The 15564-nt window shown below is 45.0% G+C and overlaps 4 protein-coding genes across 8 annotated transcripts in view; all 4 read right to left on the bottom strand.

The window, feature by feature from the left end:
* LOC120416023 (receptor-type tyrosine-protein phosphatase kappa) overlaps positions 1-15564 on the bottom strand; it is a 215669-nt gene that overhangs the window by 29225 nt on the left and 170880 nt on the right. The window lies entirely within an intron of this gene.
* LOC120416024 (DNA polymerase subunit gamma-2, mitochondrial-like) lies at positions 1497-2200 on the bottom strand. The gene is made up of 2 exons (XM_039577686.2): positions 1836-2200; positions 1497-1778 (listed from the first exon to the last, which is right to left on the bottom strand). The coding sequence occupies exons 1-2, from the start codon at positions 2194-2196 to the stop codon at positions 1519-1521; spliced, it is 621 nt and encodes a 206-aa protein (XP_039433620.1). The 5' UTR covers positions 2197-2200; the 3' UTR covers positions 1497-1518.
* Positions 2395-2946, bottom strand: LOC120416026 (glutamyl-tRNA(Gln) amidotransferase subunit C-4, mitochondrial). Its single transcript, XM_039577687.2, has one exon. It carries the CDS (start codon positions 2916-2918, stop codon positions 2400-2402), a length of 519 nt encoding a protein of 172 aa, XP_039433621.1. The 5' UTR covers positions 2919-2946; the 3' UTR covers positions 2395-2399.
* LOC128092795 (uncharacterized) lies at positions 9175-15128 on the bottom strand. The gene is made up of 2 exons (XM_052707493.1): positions 12995-15128; positions 9175-12907 (listed from the first exon to the last, which is right to left on the bottom strand). The coding sequence occupies exons 1-2, from the start codon at positions 15076-15078 to the stop codon at positions 9634-9636; spliced, it is 5358 nt and encodes a 1785-aa protein (XP_052563453.1). The 5' UTR covers positions 15079-15128; the 3' UTR covers positions 9175-9633.

Here is a 15564-nt window from a genome sequence, read left to right as displayed (position 1 = left end):
GGTCTTGAGTGTTCTCTAACGTGTTTCCGTAAAAAATCTGGATTTTCGATACCGGTTGTGCTCCGTCAGTTGTTTGCACTGGTATTTGTGTTGAGGGCGGCCTCTCACCAGGTTTGCCACACGTACAGATATTTTTGGCACAGACCAAACACTCAATCAAGTATAACTTTAAAGAAAAACATTTTTATCAAAAACTAAACAAGTAAAAAGATGCAAAAAATGTTTATCTTTTTAGTGCAGTTTACAAAAACTACTTAAGTGTATTTTAACTGTACAAATAATTAGTTTGAGTGTTCGGTCTGTGCCAAAAATATCTGTACATGTGGCAACGCTGCCTCTCACTCTTAATGTGTGTGCGTTGTATCGTCGTGTTTTTTCGTTCTATGCGAGCAGTGTTGGGGTGATGACTGGTCGAGTGCGCTGGTTGGTGGATCATCAAATGAAGAAATGGCTGCGCTAGGCTCCTGAGAATTGACCGTGGTGAGGCGGCATTGCACCAGGCCATGCTGGGCCGTTTTTTCGCCATGCTTCCGATGGCGCGCGGACCAGAGGAGCTGCAGGAAGCCCATTCGGAACTGACATATTTGGTGCGCCCGTTCTGATTGCGTGCGTGTGTGGTAGTGTGTGTGTGTTGTACTGTGGCAGAGAATAGAGTTATCTAAGCCCGAGCTCACGCACACTAGCACCCCATTTGTTTTGCTGGCGGGTACAAAATTTAACCTCAATCTTTTTCGTGTACGTACACGCAATACATGCGCACGTAGATAACTCTATGTATACGTGTGCGTTTTAAAAATTGACAGTTTGGATCAGGGTGGGTCTGCTGTTTCAAGGTAGGCTTGCTTAACCCTCTAATGTCCATGGTTGCTAATATTAACAGTAATTAACTCTAGAGTAAATTTTCAAAAGGTCCTATGCGACAAAAGTAAACAAACTGAGTTATTTATTGCATTACATTCTGCAAGCTGGAAACTACACTCACCGCTTATGCAATTTCTTCAAAGCCTTTTATTTTTAAAACTATTGATAAAATACAAAACAACCTAAAAGCATTCTTAATAAATTCTACACCAAATAAATATAGGTCGTTTTACCACACGGGAGTCCTATGTGCAATCGAGTGAAACGTGCACATAGAACCGTAGCAAATCAACCTATGGAACATTAATATAATTTTTTTATGCTGATGCACATACGCCCACATCAAAATGACCTATGTACATGTTTATTAAGTTTATTTGAAAATATGTATAAGTCGTATTTTAATAAAATTCTAAAACATAAATATTTTACAACTTTCATGTTTGTACAATCCACGCACAACGTGTAGTCATCAGCTGGAAGAGAGCATGAAATGTTTCAATGCTGTCAAAGCAAAAGAGAGAAGTTCAATCAATCGTGCATATCGGCAAGATGGTCGGCTTCAACGTGAGACAATACCTGTGCAATTTCTTCTAAGCTTGCGCTTGCGTGTGTTTGTATTTATTAAACTCAACTTGTTACTATTTTCAATAAAATTTATTCTGGTAAATCCGAGATGTGAATCGTTTCGCTGAGGGTGGTGTCGCGGGACCGCAGCTGAAAGAGGCCACTCTGGAGACACTGGTCGCGCAGCAGCAGGCAGTACGGGACGGCAATCGAGTCGAGGTGGTGCAGCTGTTTGGCCAGGGAACGACCGCCGTTACGCTCGGAGCAGTCGAGCACGGGAAGGTTCGCTTTGCGCAGCACGTTGCACAGGTGTTTGGCCAGGTCGCGCAACTCCGGCATTAGGGCGGGGTCTGGAAAGCGAGAAAGACAGTTACAACTCAAATCAGAAACAAGAACGCAGTACTTACCGTCGGAAAGACACACGATACCACACTTGAACGGCGCCAGCTTGCGATGAATCCTCACGCTTGCATCGCCGCCACTTTCAAACGCATCCAGCACGATCTGCAGCGTGGCCACTTCGACGCACTGACGCAGCCGCAGCATACTGGGCCGAATCCTTTTACTGCTGGTTCGGCCCACCTTGAATCGAAAGTCCCCCAGCTCTTCCTCTAGGGCGGCGGCGTCCGCCGGAAAGAGTTCCAGCTGTTCCAGCGTGAGTTCCTCTCCGCCAAGGCGACTCTTGATGGCGACGGATTGAACGCGCGTGTCCGCATCCTGGCGGGGGTCCGAAATGAAGAACCGGCCCGGATCGCACGCGTAACGCATCTAACAAATCTTGCGCTGACGTTGGACCTTGTACATGAACTCACTGGAGGTCGACAGGTTGATCAGGTATCGGCAGGAGAGCGTGTGACCTTGGTCCAGATTAAGGGTCTAGAAATCATTCAAGGGAAGCTTTCCGTTCGCAAATCGCTCCTCTATTGTAACTCCAAACGGTACATTCGGATCAAAGGTTTTCTTTACAAAGCTCACTTCCTCGGTTCCTGCTCGAGTGGAATATTTTCCGGTGGCGCCACAAAGTTCTCCTCCTCGGTAACACGTGCATTCCTCAGCACATCCTGCTGGATGTTCCCGTCGGACACGCGGTCCTCGCGCAGCGTCAACCGCTCCCGCTCTAGCACCGTGTACAGCGGTTCTAAGCCATCGGTGTCCACGGACAGAATCTGCGACGCAAACTCGATCGCGTCCTCGAGCGTCCGGTGGGCCTCGGCGCTGTCCAGATCCACCAGGCTTAACCGCTCCAGCAGCTGCACCGTTTGGGCGTCCACCGGGATGCGGGTTGGTGTCGACTGGCCGTCAATCGTAGATTTGTGTGGACGCTGGGGAACCTTGCTCGGATGTTTAAGCTCGTGGAAATTGATCTTTTGCCGGGTGCTCTTTTCCTGTGTCCCGGATAAATCGGCCGGCTTCGTTGAGGCAAAGCTCCTCACCAGCGAGTGGAGGGTGCGTCCCGGGGGTTGTCGTAGATGGAACGGAATTCTAATCATGTCACACGAGGAGCCGAACACGGGATTGATAAGCTGAATGTGTGTTTGTTTTGAATGTTGCGTGATGCGCAAGAGGAGAATCAGCAGTCGTCATCATCTGTAATAAAAATTAAACGCAAAGAAACGAATAAATTACGAGCTGTCACCGTACTGTAAACTCGAATAAAAACTTACCTGAACACAAGTGTTTCAATTTGACAAGAATAAAAACACTTAAAAACGGGAAAAAGCAAAAAAAAAACAAACGAAAATTGTCAAAACACCCAAAGTTCTATGCGTACTCTGCAAAATATTATTTACATTGCCGGATAGGTCGATTTTCCAGCACCTATCTGACAGATGCCGACGGAAGCGCTGATTGGTCAGCTTATTCTCATAACGGTTTCTCTCTCCCGCTCTGGAAGCATTGAAACATTTCATACTCTCGATCAGCTGATGACAACACGTTGCGCGAGGGTGGGGTAAACATAATTATAATAAAAAAGTTGTTTTATTTTAATCAGGATTTGAATTTAATTTGGAAAAGTCTTATGTGCAATGTTACACGAATTAGGTCCAATGTGCTAAGTCCTATGTGTAAAATTTGTCCTATGTAACGTGTCCTATGTGCACTCACAGGTCGTATGAAACAAATTGCTTTAGAAATCAGTTTAAACTAGACTTTTGATAATTCCCGTTAAGTACACATAAAACACATCGATTCAGGTCCATTTTGGCGTTTTTAGAATTCAAAAATACTCAAACGTGTTTAAATGGGATTTAAAAATGTTACACAAAACTTCAACATGAAATTTCTCAGAATGAGGATTTTGCACATAGGACCTTTTGAAAATTTACTCTAGAACTGAGCGTTGTTTGTTACAACTTTGCGATTTTCTCTCTTTCTGTGGAATGCTTTAATTTAGAAAGTCGACGGCACAGGATCACTTTAAACTGCCTATGATATCAGAAATCATACAACTTTTCGTTTATTAAATTTTGATCAATTAGCAAACTGTATGAATATTTTAAATGATTTTAACTATGGCCACAATCATCTATTTTAATGAATATTTTTTAATAAATATGTCATAACAAATCTCATGTTCCTATGATCTGATGTTTGATTAACTATTTTTAAAGTATATAAGTTTACTGGTATAATAAGTTGTGAGTAAGAGTTGGTATGAATGAGCTTGATATATATTAATCAATTTATTTCCAGATTTTTCAGATTAACTTCATAATTAGTGATAAAAATACGCGAACAAATTCTTCGTAATTGTTTTTTTTAATCAGTTGCGTCTTTCATGTATTTAGATTACATTAATTGTTTTGTGATTTTAAAAGCCCTTCCTATATCATAGTTGATCAGAAGGTACGGCGTCGGGTAAATTGTGCAATTATTTGTCAAACAATGTGTTAAATTTTCACGGTAAAAAAACTCATTTCTATAGAATCGTTTATCGAAAGACACGCTAACATTTAGGATAGACAATTAGCGCGCGTTTATGAATTTTTTTTATTCGATTGTGAGTAGCGGGACCTCGCGGTTACTCGGCAACGTGTTCTTCGGAGCCTTTTATACAACGTGTATTTGATACACATCACAGCCGGGTATCTTTGTTCTATGATTTGCAATTGTTTCACGGGAAGATTCGTTTTAAATTGCGTTAGCAAAATATAAATTAACATTCAATTCGACCATTCGTTTCCCGCGAATCGTGGCGACAAATATTGTTTCAACGCGATTGTTTAAGTCCTTCAGATAACATCATAACTCATCAGTCATTAATTGGTCGCTCATCTTATAATAATTTAAAAGTATAAATAGTCTCAGGTCAACTCTACGTAAATATGTAACGCTGAGTTTAATATTTCACCTTTTAAACACACATAATTTTGATTCTATCTTTCCACAGCCGGCTGTCTAAGATTGAATCATTTATGCTAAACTCAACACCAAATAACCGGGAATGGTCTCATCCGCATCATCCGATTGTTTGCCTTGAGAATACATAATACACCCTATTCAACAAAATTTATTGATTATTGGGCCACATCATCATCCTCTATGATGAATCCTGGCCATTACCCTTCCCCACTAACAAAATCCCAAGTTGAAGTAGTTTTCCGGCACACGCGGGGGTGTGGATATCGTATAGAACCCACCCTTGGTAGCAGCCTGTGCTAACTAACATTCCCGTCCCAATCCCCCGAGATCTACAAACTGACATGGCGGGCGCCGTTGGTGGCCAACGACTGTTTCCTATTCGCATCGGCTCTAGTTTTGATGATCTTGATGTTTTATCTTTTCAGCGCATTCATGCATGCTGTTGATAAGGGAAACATCATTTGATCGTTGAAGCGTGTGACCGGTTGTGCTGATGGGATATTACGGTCCTGTTCAGCAAAGGAGAAGGACAACCATGGGTGGTCTCTCATGCTCATGCTCATGCTCATGCTCATTCATTGGTTTGACATTACTTTGCATGTTTTTTTTCTCAAACAAATTAAAAAAAATCTGTTACTGAAAATACGGATAATGTGAAATGTGACATTAACATTGGATTTAATTTCTGCATCTAAATATTAGTCGATTTTAATTTCACTGAGTTTGATTTTTCACATTGAAAAATTTGTCTCAGAAATATTTGGAAATTTTGAGGGAAAACATCTTAGCTCTTTATAGAGAGATATTACAGGACTGTCAATTTCTGCAGATGATGAAAAAATATTTAAAAAAACATATCTTTATTTTTATGATTTTTAAATGGCTATCACTTGAAAACTTAGTTTTTATCAATGATAATTAAGAACATTTTGGCTTTAAATATTTGATCCACATAAACTTCAAATATATTTGACTGCCTATTAGAAGGAAAAGCATTAAAAATTAATCAATTCTAGTGTATTTCTTGCAAAAAAAAAAACAAACATATTTTTATAATTACGACATAAACTTTGAAAAATATTAGCAACGGCCTTATTTGAAATCAACAAAATACTGTTATAATAGGTTATATAAAAACAGTAAATAGTTTCATTGAAATACGTTAATTACTCAAAAATTACTATAATTACCAATTAATTACTTTAAGTTACTCTAATTACCATGAATTACTAAATAATTAAAGAGTTGCCTCAAAGTAATTATTTATTACTTGCCAGTCTGAAGGCTTGCTGGAAACCCTTTGTCTTATGATTCTGAAACTTCCTCCCTGGTTCAGCACCAGTGAACTTCATCAATTAGCCGAAGTTGACACTTTGGATGTTATGTCCAATAAGATAATTGATGCATTTCGACAAAAATCATTGCAGTCTTCAGCTGCATTGATCCGCTCTTTATATAGTTTATAAGTTAGTTTTAAGGTATCCCTTTTCCCTTTTGTACATGTAGGACCTCCTACATTTGAAATCACTGAATAGCGAAAGCTACAATATTTCATGAATAAATGAAAGTTGCTAGTATTTAAAATTGAGGTGAAAAGTCATCGTTTGTGATTGGACACTCAATAATATTTTAACTGAATGAATGTACATGGAAAAGAAATTTGAATAAATATAAATTAAAAAAAAAAAAAAAAAAAAAAAACCCTTTGTCTTAAGCTTTGTAGTGCTCTATACTGGCTCTCAATGGATGGAATATTTATGTTCTGATTCGATGTTTATTATTTTGGGATTAAAGTAGGTTGAAAATGGTTAATTGTAATGAGCTGAATCAACGAAATTATATAATTGCTTAGAAGCGTCTGTGTCAGAATAGATCAGATTAGATTAGATTAGAATCGAACATAAGCGCAGAAAGTATGAATAAAGTATCCAGGAAGAACATGTGTTTAATTACGCGCAAAGTTGTTTCTCATAATTAATAATTAAAGTAGTTTTGAAGGAGCTTATTATTGCAACTCAATGTACCTAAAAAAAATCATCATCGGAAGGACGCTTAGAGGGTCCTCTTCAAATATCCGTGACGTAAAAAATATTTTACGTAGGGATTTTTGATTTATTCCAATTTATTTTTTTTTCTATATTTCAAAGAAGGCTCGTGATACTTTTTGAAAAAAAAAAAACGATGTAAAAAATCAAACATCATTAGGTAAAATATTTTCCAGGTCACGGATAAAAGAAAAAGACCCTCTTAGCGTAATTCCGACGAAGAAATGTTTTAGGAACATTGATTTACAATAATAATGCCCTTCAGCCATGGCGTGGTGCCTCCTGCACTGCATTAATCGCATGAGACAGCATCTGTGAATGGACCCTCAATCTACAGAATCAATGGGCGAGGAAGGATGCATGGACATACCGTATTAAGCGTTCCGAGACATTAACAGATATTATAGTGTATTCCCATTTTTTTCGAGACAAAGTCCAAAACAGAAAATTACGTTTAATAAAGATGGTTTGCAGCATTTTATCAACACGATCCTACCACATCATGTTTATCAACCAACCAAAAGTTAAACAATTCACCAAATTTCGCTTTTCCACGCAGTGCAGTTTCTCGGCAAAACCAGCAACCATTTTGCGCATGCTGATGTGTAAACAATTTTCAAATTAAATTAAACCATCCATTACCCGTACATGGCTACGGGATCGCTCCGAGCTGCTGATTGTAGTACATTGTACATCCGAATCTGCTCGAAAGTTGGAACTTTATTACACATTGGCTTTATTTGTGCAGCACAAACATTTGCTCAAACTGCTTTTCCGGACACTGGTGCTGATATTTTCGAACGCTTTATTTAGCCCGGATGGTTATAATGCTTAATTTATTGTGTTATCATACAGTTCTATCTTGATTCAGGAAATTCGGTAGAGTATAATTGTCATAACAAAGTTGAAAATTGCCGTCAGGAACTAAACTTAAATCGTGCTCAAATTGAACGCAGTCACAGTCTTTCAACCAAAGCTCTTTCAACCTCAGATAATAATTAGTTTTGGTGCGCCTCTTGAAAACTTTCTTCATCTTCTGCTCAGAGTCATCTGGGAGAATTTTAATTACACAACCAACTAACGGTTTTCTTCTGCTCGTAGGATAAGTTTGGCCGATGACAAAAAAACTGCTATTTTGAAATCCCTATTCAATGTGAAAAAAGAAACTACTAAATTGGGATTTTTTTGTAAGACTTGCTATCATGACTTGATTGTTGTTTTTTTTTATGTATTTCAATTTGAGGAAACTTAAGAAAATTATGCAACAAAAATACTTTAAAAACTCGGTCATGATTTTTCCAAGGAGAAAGTTTTCACCCAGCAACTGCTGATCATTAATAACTAGTACAGACGGTTATTTCTGAAGTACGTGCTAGTTTAGTTTGTTAAAATGTGTGAGTGTGTGTGTGCACTCGTGGAAATTTCGTTTTTGCGGTGAAATTCCGGACACTAATCCGGAGGTTTACCCAAAAGTGAGAACTTTCTCACGCATAATTAGAGCACGTTCAAACCATCATCCTTAGTTAGTGGCGTAATCAAAATCGTTTTTGGCTGTCTGCTTTTGGGTCGGGGTAGATTAAGCTTATACCACAACATAACCATCGTGCTCGCCCGAAAAAAAACCTCGTTAAAGCCACTCACATATACTTACACGGTTTTCCATTATTGTTATGAAATTTGCGGAAAACCTCAGAAAAAAGCGATAATAACGTGCGAGCTTGGGTGGAAAAAACTGACCCTAATATGTACCACGACCACCATGGGACGATGGTTCACCAGAAACACAAACACTCATACACACACTTACATGTAAAAATACATAGATATCATTTACGGTTGAGGTTAAAGGGCTCATAATTTCATTATTTTGCCATCCCTTTGCCTTCCTGGTCCAAAACCCGTTTCCCTCTTGGACGAGATACAATTTCCACACTTCCGGACTGAACGAAAGTGAACGATGTTGGATTGTAGGATTTTTGTTTTACTCCAAATCTCTCAAACACTGACCAAATTCCAACGCAATCAACGCACAGAACTTACATCTCGAGGAAAATGTCGAGTTTTTTCCGCCCAGATTACTCTCAGTCTGTGTTTGTGGCCTCCTGGCGATTCGGGTGCTGTTTGTCGAAATGAAATGAACGATATTTGGTTTGGCTTTGGCTTCCTTATTTATAGAACAAATATCATCAATGGTGATAATGTAATTTATTCGTGTGTGTTGGGTTGGTCCTTACCGGTCGTCGATAGCTCAGTGGGGGTTGGATCGGGGTTGTCCGGATTGCTGGGGGCGCCTTTTTGTCGTGGGAGATTTCCGTCCGTTTGGTGGGTTTTTGGGGGGTTTTCCGGGGTCCAAAAAATCACACGTACACACAGTTCACAATAAACACTCAGCTTACACAAACTACATTTATTAAAACTACAAAACTACATATATTAGGCACAAAAAAATACAGATTAAAATCGGCCTCTTGGCCAGCTAGTTTTTGCTGCTGTTCAGCTTTGGGGTTCGCACAATTGTAATATAATTATTCTAATCATTGACCGGGCCGGCCAGTCCGCGTATTGGTGTACTCCATCTCGATCAGCTGGTCCAGCACACTCACACAGCGACCGCCGCCGTGAGGATCGCGAGATGCACCGGTGAGTTGGGATGAGCTGCAGTTGGTGAGTTGTGAGATCGTCTGCGCTACCGTACTTGTAGACATTCCCGCCCACCCTGAAATTCCGGGAATTTCTGAAACGAAAGAAAAAAAGAAAAGACCACCTCTCGGACACGAAATGCTGCACACGGAACCGTTCAGTTCTCCGGGGTTTTGGGGTCCTCGGAAGGTTCAGGTGAGGGTTCGTCTGGCTCGGTAGGCAAAGGTAGGATGCAAATCTTCTCCACAGGTCTCGTCAGGAAGTTTGTGGCGGTCTTCAGGGTGACGACCCGCACTACTCCATCAGCTCCCGGATGAAGTTCGACGATCCGGCCCATTTTCCAGCGAATAGGTGGTTGGTTTTCGTCCCGGATCACGACGAGTTGACCGACCTTGATCGGCACCGGCGGTTTCCAACGTTTTGATCGTCCCTGCAGCTGTGCCAGATATTCGGTCCTCCATCTCCTCCAGAAATCCTGCAGCTTCCTCTGCGTCGTCTGCCATTGGTTCAGGCGGTTCATCGGCACGGCGGTGATGTCCAGGTCCGGAAGCTCGTACAATGATGAGCCGATCAGGAAGTGTCCTGGTGTGAGCGGCTCCAGATCGTTCGGATCGTCCGACATCTGCGTCAGCGGCCTGGAGTTGAGGCACGCTTCCACTTGTACCAGCAACGTGTCCATGTCCTCGTAGGACACCGGGTTGTCGCCGAGAACCTTCAGGAGATGGGTTTTGGCCGATCGTACCGCGGCCTCCCAAAGTCCTCCGAAATGGGGAGCGCCCGGTGGGTTGAAATGCCACTGAATCCCCTGATCAGCGCACTCCTTGGACACTTTCTCGCTGTGATCCTTACTGCGAAGCAGTTCAAACAGTTTTTGAAGTTGATTACGAGCGCCAACGAAGTTGGTCCCGTTGTCTGAGAAGATTTCTGCTGGCAGGCCTCTTCTCCCGATGAACCTTCGCAGGGCCTGGATGAAGCGGTCGGTAGAAAGGTCCGTTACTAGTTCCAGATGCGCCGCTTTCGTGCACATGCACACGAATACGGCTACGTATGCTTTGATGGCTACTCTACGCGGACCGGGACGAATGTAGACCGGTCCAAAGTAATCCACGCCGACCTTGGAAAATGGACGCGCCACCGTGACGCGTGCCGAAGGCAGTTCTCCCATGAACTGCTGGATTTGGATGGGTTTCGTTCGGAAGCAACGCTGGCAGTTGTGCACGATCTGGCGTGCTACGCTTCGACCTCCAAGCGGCCAGTACTTGAGTCGAACTGTCGCGAGCATCAGCTGCGGTCCCGCGTGAAGTAAACGTTCGTGGTAGTCCTCGAACAGCATCTTGGTCAGCGGGTGCCGAGCGGGTAAAACTATCGGATGCTTCGTGCTGTCGGTTTCCTGCGAGTGACCTAACCGTCCACCGACTCGGATCAGGTTGTCGTCCGCTAACTTCGGGTTGAACCAACGCAGCGGTGAGTTCCTTCCCACAGATCCGCCGTTGGACAGCGCTTGCCACTCCGCCTTGAATTCCTCCTTCTGCACGAGACGAATCATAGTGTTTTCCGCTTCCTTCAGCTCCCGTGCTGTTAGAAGACCTCGCTGATCTACGCCTTCTTCGTGCCGCAGGATCTTCATCAGCCTTGACCAGTACGCTACGCTTCGAATCAGGCTCCGGTAGTCGGAAAACTTGCTGATGATGAAACTCGGGAAATCTATCTGCTGTCCGCCAGCTAGGTTCGCTGCTACGTGACGTCTTTCTTGGTCTGCTTCCTCGTCACGATCCAGCACCGGTTGAGACGGCCAGTGTTCAGGAGATAGCTTGAGCCATGGGGGGCCTTCCCACCACAGCAGTAGATCTGCGATATCCGCCGGTGCGACACCTCGGGAAATGAGGTCCGCAGGATTCTGGACTCCCGGCACGTGGTTCCATCCCCCGCGCTCCGTCAGCGCTTGGATTTTCGCCACCCTGTTGGCGACGAAGGTGTTCCACGTCGTAGGTACGTGCCGTAACCACTGCAGTACACAGGTAGAATCCGTCCAATAGTAGTACTTGACGTCCAGTTTGGTTGCCTTGAAGATCTGCTCACTCAGAAGAGCAGCCAGCTCCGCTCCGCAGAGCTCTAACCTTGGGATCGATTGGCATTTGAGTGGAGCGACCTTGGATTTGGAGCTAAGCAGCGCCACGCGTACTTCTCCAGCTTGGTTTACGCTTCTCACATACGAGCAAGCTCCGTATGCATCCTGGGAAGCGTCGCAAAACGTATGGATCTCGATGTTGACCGCCTTGGGAATGATCACACATCTTGGGAATGTCAGGTCGTTTAATGCCGGAATTTGTTCATAGAACTTCAGCCATTTCTGAACGATTGCGAGTGGTAGTTCGTCATCCCAGTCCAGCTTCTTGCCGCTCTTGTCCTCCAGCGTCCAAAGCTTCTGCATCAGGATTTTAGCTGCTGCGATAACTGGACCGACGAAACCGATTGGATCAAACAGGGTTGCAATCGTTGACATTATCCTCCGCCGTGTCCACGGCTGATTTGGGTTTGGGGTTGGGTGATCAAACTGGAACTTTAGAACGTCGGTGGTTGGTCGCCAAACCAATCCCAGAGTCCGTACAGATGGATCTGGGTCCAGGAGCACATCGCCAGTCCTTGACAGTGCTAGGTTCTCGTCTGGTATGCCCTGCAGTACCAGAGGGCTGTTGGATGCCCACTTCCTAAGCCGAAAACCGCCGCTCTCCAGCAGAGCGTCCAGTTGGGTTCGTAGTTCCACCGCTTGATCCTCGTCGTCAGCGCCGGTCAAAACGTCGTCCATGTAGACGTCTTCGAGCGCGACCTTGGCTGCCATCGGGAAACGGCTTTGCTCATCCATAGCGAGTTGCTTGAGCGTCCGGGTTGCCAGGAAAGGTGCTGGCTTGGTACCATACGTGACCGTCGCAAGTTCGTAGACTTTGACCTCCTTGTTGGGGTCATCCCGCCACATGATGCTTTGGAGCTTCATGTCTTCCTCGGTGACTAGAACTTGTCGGAACATTTTCTCCATGTCAGACACGAGCATGAACTGCTTTGTCCGACTCCGTAGGATTATTGACCGTAGATCGTCCTGAATCGACGGTCCCACCAGTAGGGCATCGTTGAGCGACACTCCCGTTGAGCTCGCACAAGACGCATCGAATACCACTCGCACCTTGGTCGTAGTACTCGATTCCCTCACCACCGGGTGATGTGGTAGGAACACACGCTTGACCTCTCCGAGGTCGGTAGCCTCGCGCATGTGTCCTAGTTCCAGGTATTCCTCCATGAATTGGTTGTATTGCCGGCGCAGATCAGGATCCTTCTCCAATCTGCGTTCCAGCCCTTGAAGACGTCGGAATGCGATGTCCCGTGACTCGCCCATCCGTGCCAGTGCGTCTTCGTCCTTGGGGTATGAAACCGTGTACCTTCCGTCAGAACGTCGGAATGCGATGTCCCGTGACTCGCCCATCCGTGCCAGTGCGTCTTCGTCCTTGGGGTATGAAACCGTGTACCTTCCGTCAGAACCTCTCTTGACGGTTCGCGAATACAACTCCTCGCATCGCGTTTCCACCGGGGAATAGTTGTGCGGCGTTGCGACCTCCTCGCAAGCCCAGAACCGGGTGAGCAGCTCCTCTAGGGTTGACGAGACTGCTACGTTGCATTGGGTAACCGAACTGGAGTTTTGGTTCTCCACGTTTCCGGTCACAATCCATCCAAATACCGTTTCGGTCAGTGTTGGTAGACCGACTCCGAGTTCCAGCTCCTTCCCGGAATTGAAGAAAGCAAAGAAGTGGTGGATTCCAAGCACGATGTCCACCGTCTTGGAGTTAAAGAATGTGGGATCGGCTAATTCCACATCCGGAGGAAATTCCCAGCCGGCCACACTGACATCCGATGTCGGGAGATTGGCCGTTACCTTGGGTAGTAGGAGAAATTCCATCCTGCGCGAGAACCCTGTCACTCGCGACTTGATTGTAGCTTGGATTTTGTGCTTGACCTTGGTGTTCGCTTGTCCGATGCCATACACCGCGACATTCGAGCGTTTCCGTTGAACCTTCAACCGCTGACAGAGCCGCTCTGTCATGAAATTGCATTCCGAGCCCGAATCCAGCAGTGCTCGAGCAGGAAACTTGACGCCTTCGTCGTCCTCCACCAGGACAACAGCTGTGGCCAGCAGAACTGTAGAAGTACGATGTGCTGCCACGTTGGATGTTACGGTTTCCGTTTGCGTCGAAGACTGTGCTGCTTGGTACGAACTACCACCATTTGGACCATTGTTTCCACCTCGGTTGAAGTCCTGTCCAGATGTCGTTGGTTTTGGTCTGTCGCTTCTCTTGGGTTTGAAGCAAACCAAAGTGTGGTGCTTGGCTGAACAATTCTGGCAGACAAAACGTGAGGTACATTGTGTCGCTTGGTGTCCACGCCGGAAGCAGTTCAAGCACATAGAGTTCGTTCGCACCACCTTGTCCCTTGCTGCAACTGACATGCCTTGGAATGTCGGACATCTGTACAACAGATGGGGCTCCGAGCAGACTACGCAGCTGATCCTAGGCGACTGCACCGCATTGTAGCTTGACCGGGTGAAGGGAGCCTTCCGCTGCTTGGATGGTTTGGCATCCGCCTTGGTTCCTGCAGTCATGGTTTTGAGCGAACTAAGAACTCTAATCCGGGTGTACAGAAAATCAGTCAAGTCCTTGACTGTTTCCTTCTCCTTTGGCTCGTTGGATTCCTTGTTCTCCTTGTTCGCCTGTGCCGCTGTGACTTCTTCCCAGCTTCGCTTTGTGACAGGATCAAGTCTCGAAGAGAGAAGGTGCAGCAACAACAGGTCCTTGTAGTCTTCCGGACTCACAAACTGATCGAGCGTCCGAACGGCCCGTTCGAAACCCTCCAGAAGTTCTTGAAGATCAGTTACCGACTCCTCGGTCAATGTCGGAAGATTGAACAGCGTTTCAACCTGACTTCGCTTCAGCAGATTGTTGTCGTTGTAGTATTTCGTCAGGATGTCCCACGCGACCTGGTAATTCTTGGCGCTCATGTAGAGACCGTCGACCATTGTTCGCGGCTTGCCCAGCAGGCATCCCTTGAGGTACTGGAACTTCTCAATGTCCGGAAGATCCTTCTTCCAGTGGATCAACGACGTGTACAAGTCCCGGAAACTCAACCATTCGTCCAGCTTGCCGTCAAACTTCTGCAGCTGGATTTGTGGGAGTCGCACGTGGTCGTGGATTGGATGCTGCGTCGCGTTGAGATCGCGTTGGGTCGTGTTCAGATCTGGGTAGGTTTCCAACTCCTTGGCCTTGTCCACCAACAGCGTCTTGGTGTCGTAGTAACACTGTAGGCAGTCCTTCCTCATCTTGCTGTACGCGTCGTCCGTGCCGGCGTAGTCCTCGTGCATCTCGATGTCCAGAATGGTATCGTTGACTTTCTCCCAAAGTCCGTCAAGCTTTTCCAAGCGAACCTTCACTTGACTCAACGTGGTCGTGTTGTTCATCTCGCTGGCGAACGCGTACACCGCATGAAACAACTCATCGGACGACCTCAGCTTCGCCTCAAGCTGCTTCAGCGTAGGAGACGCCTTCTTGGTTGTCGGCGCCATCGTAGTTAAACTCACAGTTCACGAAAAAACACGAAAAGGTTTGGTGTAGTATTCCGTCACGGTCTAAGCCTCGGCGTAGACATACACTGTAGAGTATTTTTATGTATTTACCTTCGCAAGAAGTACAATCCACATGCTCTACAGGTACGCGTAACGGTGAACGGTGACAGCGGTTGATAAAAACGTCCAAGTCCCCTCAAAACGTCCTCAAATCGTGAATTTCGTACCAGATGATCGTGCAAAATGGTGGGAGAATATTTGTAGTACCCAAAAAGTGCTTCGGCAAGACATATACGACGTGTATTATACGTGCTTAACTGACCTTTGCAAAAAGATTCAGCTTCCAAAAAGTTCCAAATTCCCAGCTGGACAGTGTTCCGTACAGTGACGGTAGCACTGCAGCAACTCTTCAGTGAGATGAACGATGAGCAAGTTTCTCACTAGTGAGTTCACGGTCGTAAATAATCCTCGTGTGTTGTCAACATA

This window comes from Culex pipiens, chromosome 2 (assembly GCF_016801865.2).
Source record: "Culex pipiens pallens isolate TS chromosome 2, TS_CPP_V2, whole genome shotgun sequence".
NCBI classification, from domain to species: Eukaryota; Metazoa; Arthropoda; class Insecta; order Diptera; family Culicidae; genus Culex; species Culex pipiens.
The sequence above is the reverse complement of the archived record's forward strand: the minus strand, read 5'-3'. Positions and strand labels throughout refer to the sequence as shown.

Excerpts from the sequence above, each read along its gene's own strand:
- LOC128092795 (XM_052707493.1), bottom strand. The coding sequence starts at position 15,078 with ATGGCGCCGACAACCAAGAAGGCGTCTCCTACGCTGAAGCAGCTTGAG. Across the intron at positions 12,908-12,994 it reads AAGAGAGGTTCTGACGGAAG|GTACACGGTTTCATACCCCA; the intron begins GTACACGGTTTC and ends TTCTGACGGAAG.
- LOC120416024 (XM_039577686.2), bottom strand. The coding sequence starts at position 2,196 with ATGCGTTACGCGTGCGATCCGGGCCGGTTCTTCATTTCGGACCCCCGC. Across the intron at positions 1,779-1,835 it reads TATCGTGTGTCTTTCCGACG|ACCCCGCCCTAATGCCGGAG; the intron begins GTAAGTACTGCG and ends CTCGCTTTCCAG.
- LOC120416026 (XM_039577687.2), bottom strand. The coding sequence starts at position 2,918 with ATGATTAGAATTCCGTTCCATCTACGACAACCCCCGGGACGCACCCTC.